The following is a 14,968-nucleotide window of genomic DNA, read 5'->3' as shown; positions in this document are numbered from 1 at the left end:
CCCAATCTCCTCTTAACCAGAGATCAGCACCACTACTTGAAAGGGAAAATCCACTAATTAGCATAGGACTCTAATAATGAGGATTCCAGAGTGAAACTTCTCAGATAAAGTCTCCAGTCTCCCCCGCCTCCACACTGAACCTTGCAAGTACATTTATAGCTGTGATTTTGCTTCCCTCTTGTGATACTGTTTGCTAAACTACATGCATTTGTTCCTTCTTTTTATAGATTTTTCCCTTTCCTGTTAAGACTGTTGTTATTCCTCTATTTTATTCTGTTCTAACGTCACAGGAAACAGGAGGGGGTCTCAAGATCTGTAGGGCATCTTAAAGCGACAGAGGCCATAGTTCACCGATTCATTTTCATTTATTCATTTGGCACTATATTAAATCATCAAACCTTCTAAGCAGGTTACATGAAATGTACATTAAAGTTCCCTATAAAATCAGAAGTTAACAATAAGTTAGCCAAAAAGAAAATATTCAAAATAAAATCAGCAGTTTTAAAATTAATGTTAAAATGCACGTTAGGTTTACATGTCTGGGCAGGTTTGCTTAAACAACAACACCCAAAAAGCTTTTAGCAGATGCTGAAAAAGGGCATGCCTAATGGCAATGGATAGGGAGTTCCAAAGTGGAGGTGCCACTGGAGTGAAGAACTGATTCCTTGCAAGTGTGGAATGGGCATTAGATGATTCTTGTGATGGTGCCAGTTCTGCAGACTGAAAAAGTCCAGTGGGCACTGGCGGAGGAAGAGGAGGGCGGCGGGAGTGTACCGCCCCTGGCAGCGTGATCCTGGTGGGGTGTCACGCCCCCAGGACGCACGCCAGCCTCACCCCCGCCTGCTCTCTCCCCCCCCCCCCAGTGCCGGAGCATGAAACTCCGCCACTGCCAGTGGGCATAAATATGGGGTAAGGTGATCCAGCAAGTAAACTGGTCCCAAACTGTTAAGGGTTTTCTGCAGTCCAATCCAGAAGTAAGAGCAGCAGGATGTAAACCTCCCACCCATCAGCTGGTGAGTGGAGGAAGAAATAGTGTCCAAAAAGAGTGGCACCCACAACAATCAAAAGGTGCCCATAAGGCTTTAAAAGGTTGTCAGATCTTGCTATAGACTTCAGAGCTTATCCAGCGCTGTGTTTAATGTGTTTGGGTTATCCAGGCCCCTCCAGACTGGTGCTTGATTGTGGGCACAGTGTGCAGCAGCATACCCTTGACACAGTGATAGTGTCTTAGCGGCAGGCTTCTTCTGCTTCAGTTTGTTCCACGATTCATCCCCGGTGCTGTCCGGAAGGGAACTGTAGCACAGCGAACATGGGACAGACAAGAATAAACCAGAACATTTGTGCCATAACACGGTAAAGGATTTCAGCAGGAAATTACAGGTTGTGTGACCACCCCAAAACATTTGCGCAATGGCTGCCCACAACAAATCCTGGAAACAGTAGATTGCCCCTCATGGAACGACAGTTCCCACTACACTTATCAAACTACAGTTCCCAGTGTTCTTTGGGGGAAGCAATGCACTATAAATGTGCTTCCAATGTTTGATGTGGCCTAATTAGATCAGGGCTCCTTACAAATTCCACCTCCGACAGTCAGCCTGATTCCTCTCCTCTGGCGCTTTCTTAACAGCCTTTTTCCCATTGTCGTCTGCCGCAGCCTCGACACTCTCTCAGCTTTCGGACAGTGGGCAGACCCTCAGTGAGGACAGCGGTGTGGACATCGGGGACACAGAGCTCAGCGCCAAAGACAGGAGCCGGCCGCAGGGTCCCATAAAAAGCAAGAGCCTGCAGGAAGCACCACTGAAGGCTGACGGGCCCTTAGAGGCAGGCCCCAAGCCGGTAAGACATCACTGGGTACCAGCCATGGGAAACAAAAGTAACATGTGGGGGAGGTCAGTCCTGAGCCACTTTCAAAGGACCAGGCGAAGGGTTGGTATCCAATAGCAGAGTTGTATCCAAGGTCCCATATCTCTAGGCAGAAAAACTCCCCCTGCTCAGTCTTCCGGGCCTTTGGACAACTTCTTAATTGCTTCTGTGGGAAGCTGCATCAAACAGCACGTAGTCAAAAATCCCAACAGCCTCACTGGTCCACCTAGCTCAGAATTGCTGACAGGTGGCTGTCTCAGCTCCTGCTCCAAAACACATAAGCAGAGGCTCTAATTTGTAAGTGAGACAGAGGTTCTTGTTCAGAGGTGTACTTAGGGGTTGGCCCCTGCCAACGGCACAGGTCCAGGAGGGGTGCAAAATCATGCCTTTTCACACTGGGTCGCAGTGGCTAGGAACCTCCTTCCCTGCATGCCCACACACTCCTCAGGCCCCTCTTCCACTGTTTTTATTCTTCTCCCAGCCTCCTATCCTGGGATTTCGTACCTTCCTCACCTCTTACACTGGGTTCTTCTCCAGTCTTCCAACACCTTCCTGTGTGTACAGTCCCCTCAGTATCCCAGAGTTGTTGTTGTTGTTGTTGTTTAGTTGTTTAGTCGTGTCCGACTCTTCATGACCCCCTAGACCAGAGCACGCCAGGCACTCCTGTCTTCCACTGCCTCCTGCAGTTTGGACAAACTCATGCTGGTAGCTTCGAGAACACTGTCCAACCATCTCGTCCTCTGTTGTCCCCTTCTCCTTGTGCCCTCCATCTTTCCCAACATCAGGGTCTTTTCCAGGGAGTCTTCTCTTCTCATGAGGTGGCCAAAGTATTGGAGTCTCAGCTTCACGATCTGTCCTTCCAGTGAGCACTCAGGGCTGATTTCCTTAAGAATGGATAGGTTTGATCTTCTTGCAGTCCATGGGACTCTCAAGAGTCTCCTCCAGCACCATAATTCAAAAGCATCAATTCTTCGGCGATCAGCACTATATGGTGGTGTTTAATTATCTATCCTGGCTTTTCTTTTATGGAGGTTGGGGTTACATATATGCCCCTGTCCTTGTTCTTAATTTAGATATCACCAGGAGGCATCCCAACGTGACCAACAATATAATGGAAACGTTGATAAAACAGTTGCATATATAAAAGTAGCTGAAGCAATGCCAATTGAAGACTATTCCACGAGAGGGCAGCATAGCTCATGCTTTCTAAAAGGAGAAATGCTTTAGTTTCAGGAGTCAGCAAACTTTTTCAGCAGGGACCCTCAGACCTCGTGGGGGGCCAGACTATATTTTGGGGGGAAAATATGAGCGAATTCCTATGCCCCACAAATAACCCAGAGATGCATTTTAAATAAAAGCACACATTCTACTCATGTAAAAACATGCTGATACCTGGACTGTCTGCGGGCCAGATTTAGAAGGCGATTGGGCCGGATATGGGCCTTAGTTTGCCTACCCATGATTTAGAACTTCTGAAAGGAGAAATGCTGGAAGGTGTTGGGCTGGGAGGGAGTTCACAATTGAGTGACAGCTTCAGCTTTCACCCCAAGCTCCTCCTAATCCTGGTTGTCCCTTTGTTTCTGGAGCACCATTCAAGGTGTAGTTGGCCACAATATTGTGTTTTAAAGTAAAGTCATGAATCCTGAACTGGGGGAAGGGGGGCTAATTTATATTCAAATAGTAAAAAGGGAGCAAAAGCTTTGCAGGAGTGGGACAGAAGAAGTAAATAATAACCCTGGGTTGTCGTGCTCTTTTTCTCCTCCACCACAGCCAGGTCTCCTGGAACCAACATCCCACCTGATTCGGGTGACAAAAAGTGCCCCCACCTTGGGCATTGCCATTGAGGGAGGAGCCAACACTCGCCAGCCGTTGCCTCGTATTGTGACCATACAGGTAAGTGACTGGTGCTCGCAGTCAGTGGCAGGTACATCTCTTTCAGGGTCCAAAATGATTAGAAATGTATCAGAGCAAGGCTGCAGCCTGCGCTGAGTAGATGAGGAGGTTCCCCAGCTGTGGTCCATGAACCACCAGCCCTTCATTCAGGAGGTCTGCAGCATGTCTATGAACTTGTGGTTGAAGAAAAGAGCTGGCACACCCTATGCATTCAATATTCATATTGACTTTAGGCTACGTTTCTATTTCTTACCTTGGATTTCATGGTATTACGTTTTGAATTCTGTAAGATGTAATAAAATGCAGTATACAAGAAATAAAAGAAGCACTGAAATACAATTAAAAAGCATGCAGCATCTGGCATGGTGCTTTACATTTGCTAAAGAGTCAGAAGAATAATTAAGTGGTCTGCCAAGACCCTTGGCAGTTTCCAAGTTGTGCTTCCATGGCAGTTCCAACCTTTATAGGTCCGTGGACATATTTAGGTTTTTGGAGCAAATGCATCCTCTCTGGTCATTTCTCTCTCCCCTCACCCTGGCTCAACATCCCTGCACCAGCCACTAAACACAGAAGGAAAAACTGCTGAGACACTCCTTAAAGGGGAGTGCAGACCTTCAGCATTCAACCCTACAGTACGTGAATGAATCCCACTGTGTTCAATGGAATTTATAGTGGATGCTTGGGTTGCGAACGTGATCCATGCAGGAGACACATTCACAACCCGCAACATTCATAACCCACAGTGTCGCATCTGCACACGCGTGGGTTGCGATTCAGCTCTTCTGCACATGTGCAAAGCGCGATTTAGTGCTTCTGCGCATGCGTGAGCGACGAAACCTGGAAGTAACCTGTTCCGGTACTTCCTGGTTTGGCATGGTGCACAACCCAAAAATGCGCAACCCGAAGCATCTGTAACCCGAGGTATAACTGTATAATGAATTTGATTGACTAAAATGTTCCTGCAATTAACTGAGCAAAGTACTTGTTGTTGTTTTTAAGTTCTGCATTATTGTTAACACATGTATTTTATTCATTTATTTTAATCTCTTTATCAACCACCCAATAACCACAGTTCTCTGAATAATGTGCAAAATGAAATTGAAAGTCAATGTTACGATTGTTGTGAGCAAAACTCACAACAATATATCAGCTCGTTCTGCCTCTTAATACCTTCTTTCTTTCTTCTGCTCCTGCTCCAGAGGGGAGGCTCTGCCCACAACTGTGGGAAGCTGAAGGTGGGCCACGTGATCCTGGAGGTGAATGGAGTGGCAATGCATGGGAAAGAGCACCGGGAAGCAGCTCGCATCATCGCCGAGGCATTTAAAGCAAAGGACAAGGACTGTGTTGATTTCCTAGTCACTGAGTTTAATGTCTCACTTTAGGGATAGGGCCCAGAAAGGTCCAAAAGCCAAATGCAAGAAAGAAACAAAGCAAGAACAAGGGTTCGAATAGACTGTCATGTGCATGTTAGTACACGTGCACTATCACAAGACCCAGATAACTCCCACCTGAAGCCCAGCAACACATGTACGCATGCCGCACACAGAGCACATGCAGGATATATGCTTTGGGTTGTTGCACTGGTACTCAAAGCAGCTTCTCTGCTACCACTCCAAGACTGAGCCCAGCTGGGTGGTCTGTGGGAACAAAGAGCAATGGAACATAGAGGAGAAACAAAGAGAGTCAGTCACCTCCTGATAATAGTTCTTTCCATAAACCATTCTCATCTGGTTGGTGAACTATGGCGTAGATGTCCCATCTCTGCCTATTTTGTCTCTGTGTTTGAATGACTTGGCCAGTCACTTGTCTGAATACCTCACCCCACCCTCTATAGCTCTTCCATTGCTTGCACCGTACAGTAGCATTTTGCACCTGCTTCAGAGCACCTGTGGGTTGGGTGAGGGAAGAGCCCACCTCCACTTCTCGAGCAGTCCTAGAGGAGAGAGGGGCTTCCAGGGGGCGCCATTTGTAATGCTTTGGGGTTTAACCTCTGTGACACACCTGGCGTGAGGTTCTTATACTCTGCCTTCCCACCCATTCACAGCCTGCCATGAACAATGCCTTGTAAATGGCCAGCAATGTCACTGTATTTATATATGAAAGAGCTTGTGCTTTTAATTTTTCAATAAATGAAACACGTTAGGAAATGACAACTTGTTTGATTGGTTATAACAGGGTGGGGAGAGAGCCAGTGTGGTGTAGTGATTAAGAGCGGTGGACTCGTAATCTGGTGAACCGGGTTCGCTTCCCCGCTCCTCCACATGCAGCTGCTGGGTGACCTTGGGCCAGTCACACTTCTCTGAAGTCTCTCAGCCCCACTCACCTCACAGAGTGTTTGCTGTGGGGGAGGAAGGGAAAGGAGAATGTTAGCCGCTTTGAGACTCCTTCGGGTAGTGATAAAGCGGGATATCAAATCCAAACTCATCTTCTTCTTCTTCTCAGACCTAGGAGGCCAAATGCAGGCCTCCAGCACTCTCTATTTAGTCCTCAGTACTCTCCCCAGACAACACCCTCCTTGAGTGTTTTTGCCTGGCTAGGATGTGTCCTTTAACTCTTGACAATACCTCTTGCTTGTCTGGGTGGAGGATAGAGAGGGCTGTGTGCATATAGAAACTAGCCCATGGAACGAACCCACTTCTGCTTCTGGCCCCCGCCCATCACTGGCATGTCAAGGTTGCCCTTAAGAAAATGCCGACCCCAGGCAAAAGAATGTTCCCCAGTAGAACTTGCCCTTATGAGGCAGTTACATGGACCAAAGGTGTCCGTCTTCCCACAGCTCATTAAGTGTCCTCCTTCCCCTGTTCCTTCCCAAGCAATCTGAGGCTCGTCATCATCTTGTCTGTCTTTGCTCTGCCCTTTGCATACCTCTTCAGGTTCTGGGAGATGAAGGGGGATGATAGCTGGTCGCAGCAGGAAGGGGAGACAGCCTGGCTTCCTTACCAGCCTAACTCATCTCTGCCTCTTGACCTCCCTCCTCTCCTGATGCAGCTTGTGTCTCTGCCTCTGGACTGCTTTCTGACTGCCTTTCCTGCTCATTTCCTGTTACCTCTTCAGCTTTCAACACCTTCTCCCAGTCTGCTCCCTTTTCTCCCTCTGACCATACATTGTCCCACCACCAATTCCCTGATTCCCTCCTCCTGGGGGTTCCCTTGGGGGTTCCCCAGCTGATGCCTGACAAATCTACATCCAGCCAGTCCATGACAATATCAGTACAGTGGTACCTTGGGTTAAGAACTTAATTCGTTCTGGAGGTCCATTCTTAACCTTAAACTGTTCTTAACCTGAAGCACCACTTTAGCTAATGGGGCCTCCTGCTGCTGCTGTGCCACTGCTGCGCGATTTCTGTTCTCATCCTGAAGCAAAGTTCTTAACCCGAGGTACTATTTCTGGGTTAGCAGAGTCTGTAACCTGAAGCGTCTGTAACCCGAGGTACCACTGTATATTTAAAAGAACAAAATGCACACATCAGTGACGACTACTACATCTAACTGAAAAGATGGGCATGCTTTCTGTTTATTACCCCACAAATTCCACACAGTGAAAACCTTGGATTTTTCCAGCTCAGAAGATTCGCATTAGTGCAAACAAGCGAATGTTTATTTTTAGCTGCAGTTAAATGCACATTTTATAAAATCAGCTGAAAACAAGCTCCCCACCCCGTTCACCCACACAGCCTTCTCAGGTCATGAGGAGCAGAGATGGGCAAAAACTCCTAAATGCAGCACCCTATATGAAATAAAAGATGGTACAGAGGAGTTTTGCAAAATGAGGGTCTTTTAGCTTTTATTGAAACACAGTTTATCTTTTCAACTTTACGAAAACCTTAAGTAGGTTTTAGCAAACAAAAATATAAATGAAACAACATTTCTCCTTCTTCTGCTGCTGCTGCAGAGCAAACTATATATGCACACAAAAAAACAACAACACAAACCGAACATTGATACCATGAAATCTTTGAGGGGAAAAGGAGGAAACTTGGTTTACACTAGGGTTGTTGGCTGGGCTGATGGGAGCTGTAGTCCAACAGCATCTGGAGGACCACAGTCCCGCCCAGCTCCACTTCGGGATTACTGTACTATGTGTTTTGCAAAATCCAGCGGGTGGGGAGAGTCCCCCACGTTCTGGCGAGGAAAAAAAAGAAGCGGTTCTTTTTTTTTTTACGCGTCGCTCTGCATGCAAATTCAGCCCCGCCTCGATTTCCGACCAATCCCAATTTAGCAAGAACTGTCCCGCTTTTAGCAGTCATTGAATTTCAGAGCATACTCCGCTTCTTTGCTAACGGACGCGAGCGGATGTGGGAGGAGGAGCCTTGAGGGCGTATTATGCAGATGACCCACCAAGCCCGGCCTCTTCCATCCCTGGCTATCTGCCTGCCCAGTATTGGAGGAGACTATTGTTAGCCGCCAAAGTTGCAACTCCAGGAAATTGACTAAAGGGGCCAAGCGCTCTTTTCTCGCCCGCGAAGGCGCAGCTGGAGGAAGAGAAGAACGGAAACTTTGTCGCGCGCGGAGAGCGGAAGGAAAAGCTGGTCTCTTCAGGTGAGTAGCCGGCTCTGGAGACCCCGCGTTTTGCGGCTCTCGGGAAAGGACTCTATGTGGGGAAGGGGCGCGTTAGAGAGACTGTCTTTAAAAGAGGTGGGGAGGCAGCCCAGGATAAATCCCTGCCACCCACCCCCATCACTGAGAAATCATTCAGTGGCGCTTTGACCCCCCCCCATCTCCCCCCTCGAGATCCGCTTTCTCTTTTCTTGAGAAAAAGAGAGAAAAAAGTTGAGAAGGTGGCCCTAATATGTCGCCAGTTGTGCATCACTCCCCCTTTTCATGTTTATTTCAATTATGCCTGATTTTCCAGAAGGCTCAACTTAGAAAATGAAATCTTTCTCTTTTAATAAAGAATAATCTTCGTAGCACACGTCGATGCTTGCTTACTCAGGAGTAGGTCCCGCTGTGTCAGTGGGATGTTACATCCAAGTTAAGGTTGCATGCAGGGTTGCAGACTTAACGAGTGATGCAGCGCTAAAACTACTAGCATATCTGCAAAGCTAAGCGGGGTCCGGTATGCTTTCAAATTGGATGGGGAACCTCGTGTTGAGATTCCTGCATTGCCGGGGGTTGGACTAGAGCACCCTCGAGGTCTCTTCCTACTCTACAGTTCTTCGAGGGTAAGGATTGTGCGCTGCCTTCTGTGTGTTGTTTCTCCCAAAGCGGGAGAAGAACCTGTTGTTGCTGTGGTTGCATCTTAAAGGGAAAAGGCATTGGCTGCAGGGAAGTTTTGTTAGTATCTGGCTACTTGCTAAGCAACCGAAGGGAACAACCTAAGGCTGGTGAGTTCATCTGCTTGCTTCTCTTTGAAAGAGTTTTTAGACTTTCCTTCTTAGTTCCAGGGGAAGTGGAAGAGGGGAAGGAAACCAGTTAGTTACTGAGGCTGCAATTCTGCCTGTACACTTACCCAGGAGTAAGTCCCATGGAACTCAGTGGGATTTATTTCTAAGTACAGTGGTACCTCGGGTTAAGTACTTAATTTGTTCTGGAGGTCCATTCTTAACCTGAAACTGTTCTTAACCTGAAGCACCACTTTAGCTAATGGGGCCTCCCGCTGCTGCTGTGCCACCACCATGCGATTTCTGTTCTCATCCTGAAGCAAAGTTCTTAACCCGAGGTACTATTTCTGGGTTAGCGGAGTCTGTAACCTGAAGTGTATGTAACCCGAGGTACTACTGTAGTTATGCTTTGCAATGACACCAGGCTTATGTGTGTAAGTTAAACTGAGCAACAGGCAACTGCCTAAATTTTCCCACATGACTGGGGGCAAAAGAGCTGTCTGCCCCCTTAAGAACATTGCACCTGCTGGATCAGGCCATCTAGCTGCTGGATCATCCCATCTAGCCCAGCATCCTGTTCTCACAGTGACTATCATGGGAAACCAGCAAGCAGGAATCGAGCACAAGAACACTTTCCCTCCTGTGGTTTCCCGCAACTGGTATTCAGAAACATTCCTGCCTCTGACCATGGAGGCAGAAAATACGTAGCCATAATGGCTAGTAACCATTGATAGCCTTCTCCATGAATTTTAAAGCCATGTAGTGGTTAAGAGCGGCAGACTTGTAATCTGGTGAACCGTCACGTCTCTGCTCCTCCCCATGCAGCTGCTGGGTGACCTTGGGCTAGTCACACTTCTCTGAAGTCTCTCAGCCCCACTCACCTCACAGAGTGTTTATTGTGGGGGAGGAAGGGAAAAGAGATTGTTAGCCACTTTGAGAATCCTTAGGTTAGTGATAAAGCGGGATATCAAATCCAAACTCCTACTCTTCTTCTTGGTGGCCATCACTGCCCCTTGTGGGTGTGAGTTCCATAGGTTAACAGGGCACTGCATGAAGAAGTACTTTAGTTTATCTGTTTTGAATCTTCCAAAATTCAGCTTCATTGATTATCCACAAGTTTTGTGTAATGGGGGGGGGGACTTCTCTCAATCCACTTTCGCCATGCCATGCCATTACAGGAAATTCCAGGCTTCCTCTCTGATTTTCTTTTAAGGAGGTGGGGGTGTTGGCCAACAAATATCCAGCTTTATTAACGGTATTCAATATGCAACATAATAAACATTCCAGTTCCCCCTCCTCCTTTCAGAGGGAAGTTTTGGTTTAGGCAGTAAGCCTACAGTAGTGTTATCCTAAATGTGTTGGACCTAAGTGAGTAGGGTCTGTCGATTGCAGTGGGTCTACTCTGGTTGCATCCAATGTTAGTCATACTCAGTGCATCTCCTAAGAAGTAAGCAAACGAGTCATGTGGTCCTTTGCATGGTATTGCTATTATTATTTTTTACACTATCCCATTACCCCTAGAACAAATATTGGCAGGGTGATTGCTGGCTCAATCAGAGATCCCAGTTTACAGATGGAAAGATGAGTCTCTGACACATAACAGCAGCTTAAGTCAAAGGCTCATATCCTTTTCGCTGTAAAAAAAAAAAAAATTCTTAAGGCTATCTATGTAATAAATAAATAAAAAATACATCAATCATACTTTCATGCTTTATAGAATTTGAGACTTGAAAGCTTCTCTGTTGCAGTACCACCATCAACAACCAGAATGTTCTCATGAGTTGCTCAGCTAACAGAGTTTTTTGTCTTTGATCTAAAGCTCCAGTGAGTGACATTGCAAACTCTGGGTTCATTTATTACCTCCTGGGGTACATGTGTGTCTGTGTCTGTGGCTTTGCAGTATAACCTAGAGGTATCCAGATGGTACACAAACCATGTGAAACACAGCTGGGTACAGAAGAAAGGAGAAATTCTGTGTTATATAATGTTCTGACTGTACAGTCTCTCTCTCTCTCTCTGTCTCTCTCTCTCTCTGTCTCTCTCTCTCTCTCTCTCTCTCTGTCTCTCTCTCTGTCTCTCTCTCTCTCTCTCTGTCTCTCTCTCTCTCTCTCTCTCTCTCACACACACACACACACACACACACAAGTTTCCTTGTCGTACTGTAGTCTTAACCCAGCCTGTTGCCTCCAAAAGTTGTTAGACTCCAACTCGCATCAGCCCCAATCAGCATGGTCAGTGACTGCAGATGTTGGGAGATGGAGTCCAGCAATATCTAGAGGGCCACAGGTTCCCATCTGCTCTGATTAAAGGGTTCATTTTCAAAGATTTGGTTTTTAAATCAAGCAAAATATGCCACATGCCAAGCAGAAGTTAAAATTATCAAGCCACCCACTTTGCAAAATTTATGTGATCTCAGATCACGCAGCAAAGCTGTAAAGCTGACTTTTAAAACATTTCCTATCAGTTTCAAAAATGTTAAAAGCAAATGACATCCTCACACTTAAGTTTAAGTTTGGAAGACCTTTTAGTTTCTATTTTTTATAAAATAATAAAAAATCCCATATGCTTACTTTCAAAAGAAGAACTAATCAGCTGAGAACGGAACTCAGTGCTGTTCTCAGGGCTGTCCTTGAGAACAGGGAGAGTGCTCTGCTTCTCAGCTCTCCCACAGCTGGACTGTAGATATTGAGTAAGTGGCCAGCATACTGAATGAGCTGAATTCTGTGTTACAGAGTTTGATGCCTTATATATTATACTGTTTATGGATTTTGATGTTTTCCACACTGTATTTAATTTTTACTGCTTTATTGCTTTTTTTTTTTTTTGGAAATCACTTGGGGATCTGTTCTGATGAAAATCAGTATGTAAGTACTTGACATAAATACTAATAAGTAAATAACTGACCAAATTTCCTCTGGATGGAGTGCAACTGGTTTAAAAATCCACTGGTTTAGAAATCAAAGATGAGTGATGGGTTGAAATTAAAAATGTACTTCTCCACCTTAAGCTGCTTGCTTATTTATTTATTTATTTATTTGACTAACTCAGTTGGTTAGACTGTGGTGCTGATAACACCAGAGTTGAAGGATTGATCCCCATATGGGACAGCAGCATATTCCTGCATTGCAGAGGGGTTGGACTAGATAATCCTTAGGGTACCTTTGAAATCTACAATTCTTTGATTTTATGATTCTAAAAAATACACACCCCTTACATGACAGAAAATATCACAGTGGTCTATGGAGAATGATCTAAAACATTCATTTTTAAAACAGTGATAAATGCAAACATTAAAATCATTTATTTATTTAAAAATATCAAAATAATGAATGAAGCCAGTAATAGTTTTTTGGTTTGGTTTTTTTTAAAAAAAACTAATATGCGTAATAAAATGTAGTGTTAAAATTGCTGCACGTTAAACTTTGATGCCTGGGGAGGTTTGTCAAAACACAAAACAGAAAATTCAGCAGGAGCTGAAAACAGTGCACGGAAAGTGCCTGCCTAACATTAATAACATTAATAACAATATTTTAAGAGCGCAGAGATAATTCATGTCTGGATTTCATAAAACTTTCCTTGCCAATAAATTGCAGCCACGTGTCTTAATCTTTAAGCACCATTCTTTGGAAGTGAGCCGGGCTGAGATCTTTGGGACTTAATCCTGTAATTGGTTGCATAATATGGTTTAACTCAAAGTCTCATCATTTTGGTACTTTGACCGTACTACCTGGAGGGGAAGGGTGGTCCACAATACAGTGGTACCTCAGGTTACATACACTTCAGGTTACATACACTTCAGGTTACAGACTCCGCTAACCCAGAAATAGTGCTTCAGGTTAAGAACTTTGCTTCAGGATGAGAACAGAAATCGTGTTCTGGCGGTGCGGCGGCAGCAGGATGCCCCATTAGCTAAAGTGGTGCTTCAGGTTAATAACAGTTTCAGGTTAAGTACGGACCTCCGGAACGAATTAAGTACTTAACCCGAGGTACCACTGTATGTCTATGATTCACTATCATAGCATAGCCTCCAAACATTCCTATATAACTGAAGTAGGGAGTCATTTTCAGCCCAAGAGCCGCATTCCCTTCTGGGCAACTTTCTCTAAGCCACATCACATCCCAGTGGTAGGCGGGGCCAGAGGCAAAAGTGGGTGGAGCAATTAAAATTTATCTTTCTACCCGGAAGAGGTCACTTTTGTGCTGCAGACATAGCAGGCGTGTTTGTTTTCATGTACATGTATATACAGTATAGACACACATATGTACACACACACCTCTGTCCTCCATCGAGGCAAACAAAAATCAGTATTATCTAGTCCAGGGGTCAGCAAACTTTTTCAGCAGGGGTCCAGTCCACTGTCCCTCAGACCTTGTGGGGGGGCCGGACTATATTTTGGAAAAATAATAATGAATGATTTCCTGTGCCCCACAAATAACCCAGAGATGCATTTTAAATAAAAGCACACATTCTACTCATGTAAAAAACAGCAGGCAGGCCCCACAAACAACCCAGAGATGCATTTTAAATAAAAGGACACATTCTACTCATGTGAAAACACGCTGATTTGCCGGCTGGATTTAGAAGGCGATTGGGCCGGATCTGGCCCCCGGGCCTTAGTTTGCCTACCCATGATAGTCACTCAATATGTATATTAAGCTGTAACATGTTACTACACATTGCACATTGCAGCAAGGTCAAAACACGCAAAGAGGTTGCAAAGCTGAGCCAGTAGTGGATGTGGCTGGGGAGGGGGTGATGCTTGGACACAGTCCCAAGGGCTGGTCAGAGGGCCCCATTTGCCCCCACTCCCAGACCTGAAGTTTACTATATAGTGGTACCTCGGGTTACAGAGGCTTCAGGTTACAGACTCCACTAACCCAGAAATAGTACCTCGGGTTAAGAACTTTGCTTCAGGATGAGAACAGAAATCGTGCTCCGGTGGCAGTGGGAGGCCCCATTAGCTAAAGTGGTACTTCAGGTTAAAAGCAGTTTCAGGTTAAGAACGGACCACCGGAACGAATTAAGTTCTTAACCCAAGGTACCGCTGTATACAAACAGCCCTTATTTTCTGATACTTGTCCCATTTAAACCCACCAACAAGCCGGGATCACACATTCTCATAGTTTCCCAGGCTCATTTCCCTGGTAAGATGGACTGATAAACACTGTAGCTCTGTGAGGGGAACGTGCTTCTTCTAGCAGCTCTCTGTTTCCCAGGATTCCTTTGGAGAGCCCACAACTTTTTAAAGTGATAATGATACAGCTTTGAACATACTGTGCAGATGAGGCCAAACAAACAACTTTCCAAAATACTGTATAAAGTAGGTAACATTTAAAAAAAAAAGGAATCCAGGAACAGAGGGGCACAGAATTGGGAAAACAGATGATTTCTTTCCTGTTTTGTGCCTCTTGGACATACTTGAGGAGGGAGGTGAGCAGCTGAACAGAGCGCTTAGGAGGGAGAGGAGTCTGTGGCTGGGGAAGATGAATAATCTGATTAGCAAAGCTGACTTCTCTAAACTGCAAGGGGCGGGGAGAAATGTAAGATTCCTCTTAACTGGCCTTTTTCTATACAGTGCATGCTGGTGGCAGGATGCAGTGTATTTCTGGGGAAAGCAGACAGAGGAACTCTCACTAGTTGTTTAAAAGGACTTTCTTTGCTCAAAACGGAACTGGATTGATGCTTCGTGTTCTGATAGCAAAATTTTTAAGTACTTGAGAGGGAGGGGAGCAGGGAGAGAAAGAAGCAGGGATCCTTCAGTAGAATGCGGGAAAACAAAATTTTTTGCGTGCTGTTTGTTGTCTAAATTTGACAATTTCTTTTCAATATGAAGAAGGGTACAACGTACCTGCAAACTTCTTTATACATTTTGCATTGGAGTAACAATG

At 45.4% G+C, this 14,968-nt stretch overlaps 2 protein-coding genes across 7 annotated transcripts in view; both read left to right on the top strand.

The window, feature by feature from the left end:
- WHRN (whirlin) overlaps positions 1–5,901 on the top strand; it is a 115,982-nt gene extending 110,081 nt beyond the window's left edge. For 3 of the 5 annotated variants that reach the window (XM_083597256.1, XM_083597254.1, XM_083597252.1), the window contains 3 exons: positions 1,631–1,839; positions 3,637–3,759; positions 4,959–5,901. In XM_083597256.1, coding sequence (XP_083453382.1) covers positions 1,631–1,839; positions 3,637–3,759; positions 4,959–5,141 — 515 coding nt within the window. In that variant the 3' untranslated portion in view covers positions 5,142–5,901. The remainder of the gene's footprint in view (positions 1–1,630; positions 1,840–3,636; positions 3,760–4,958) is intronic. The other 2 variants (XM_083597255.1, XM_083597253.1) reach the window with 1 other exon arrangement.
- A 2,161-nt stretch (positions 5,902–8,062) lies between these two features.
- Positions 8,063–14,968, top strand: part of AKNA (AT-hook transcription factor) — a 58,086-nt gene continuing 51,180 nt past the window's right edge. For both annotated transcript variants that reach the window (XM_083597149.1, XM_083597148.1), the window contains exon 1: positions 8,063–8,297. The gene's annotated coding sequence lies outside the window, so the exon portion shown is untranslated. The remainder of the gene's footprint in view (positions 8,298–14,968) is intronic.

The sequence above is a fragment of the Podarcis filfolensis genome (assembly GCF_964270895.1).
Source record: "Podarcis filfolensis genome assembly, chromosome: Z".
Taxonomy (NCBI): Eukaryota; Metazoa; Chordata; class Lepidosauria; order Squamata; family Lacertidae; genus Podarcis; species Podarcis filfolensis.
The sequence above is the reverse complement of the archived record's forward strand: the minus strand, read 5'-3'. Positions and strand labels throughout refer to the sequence as shown.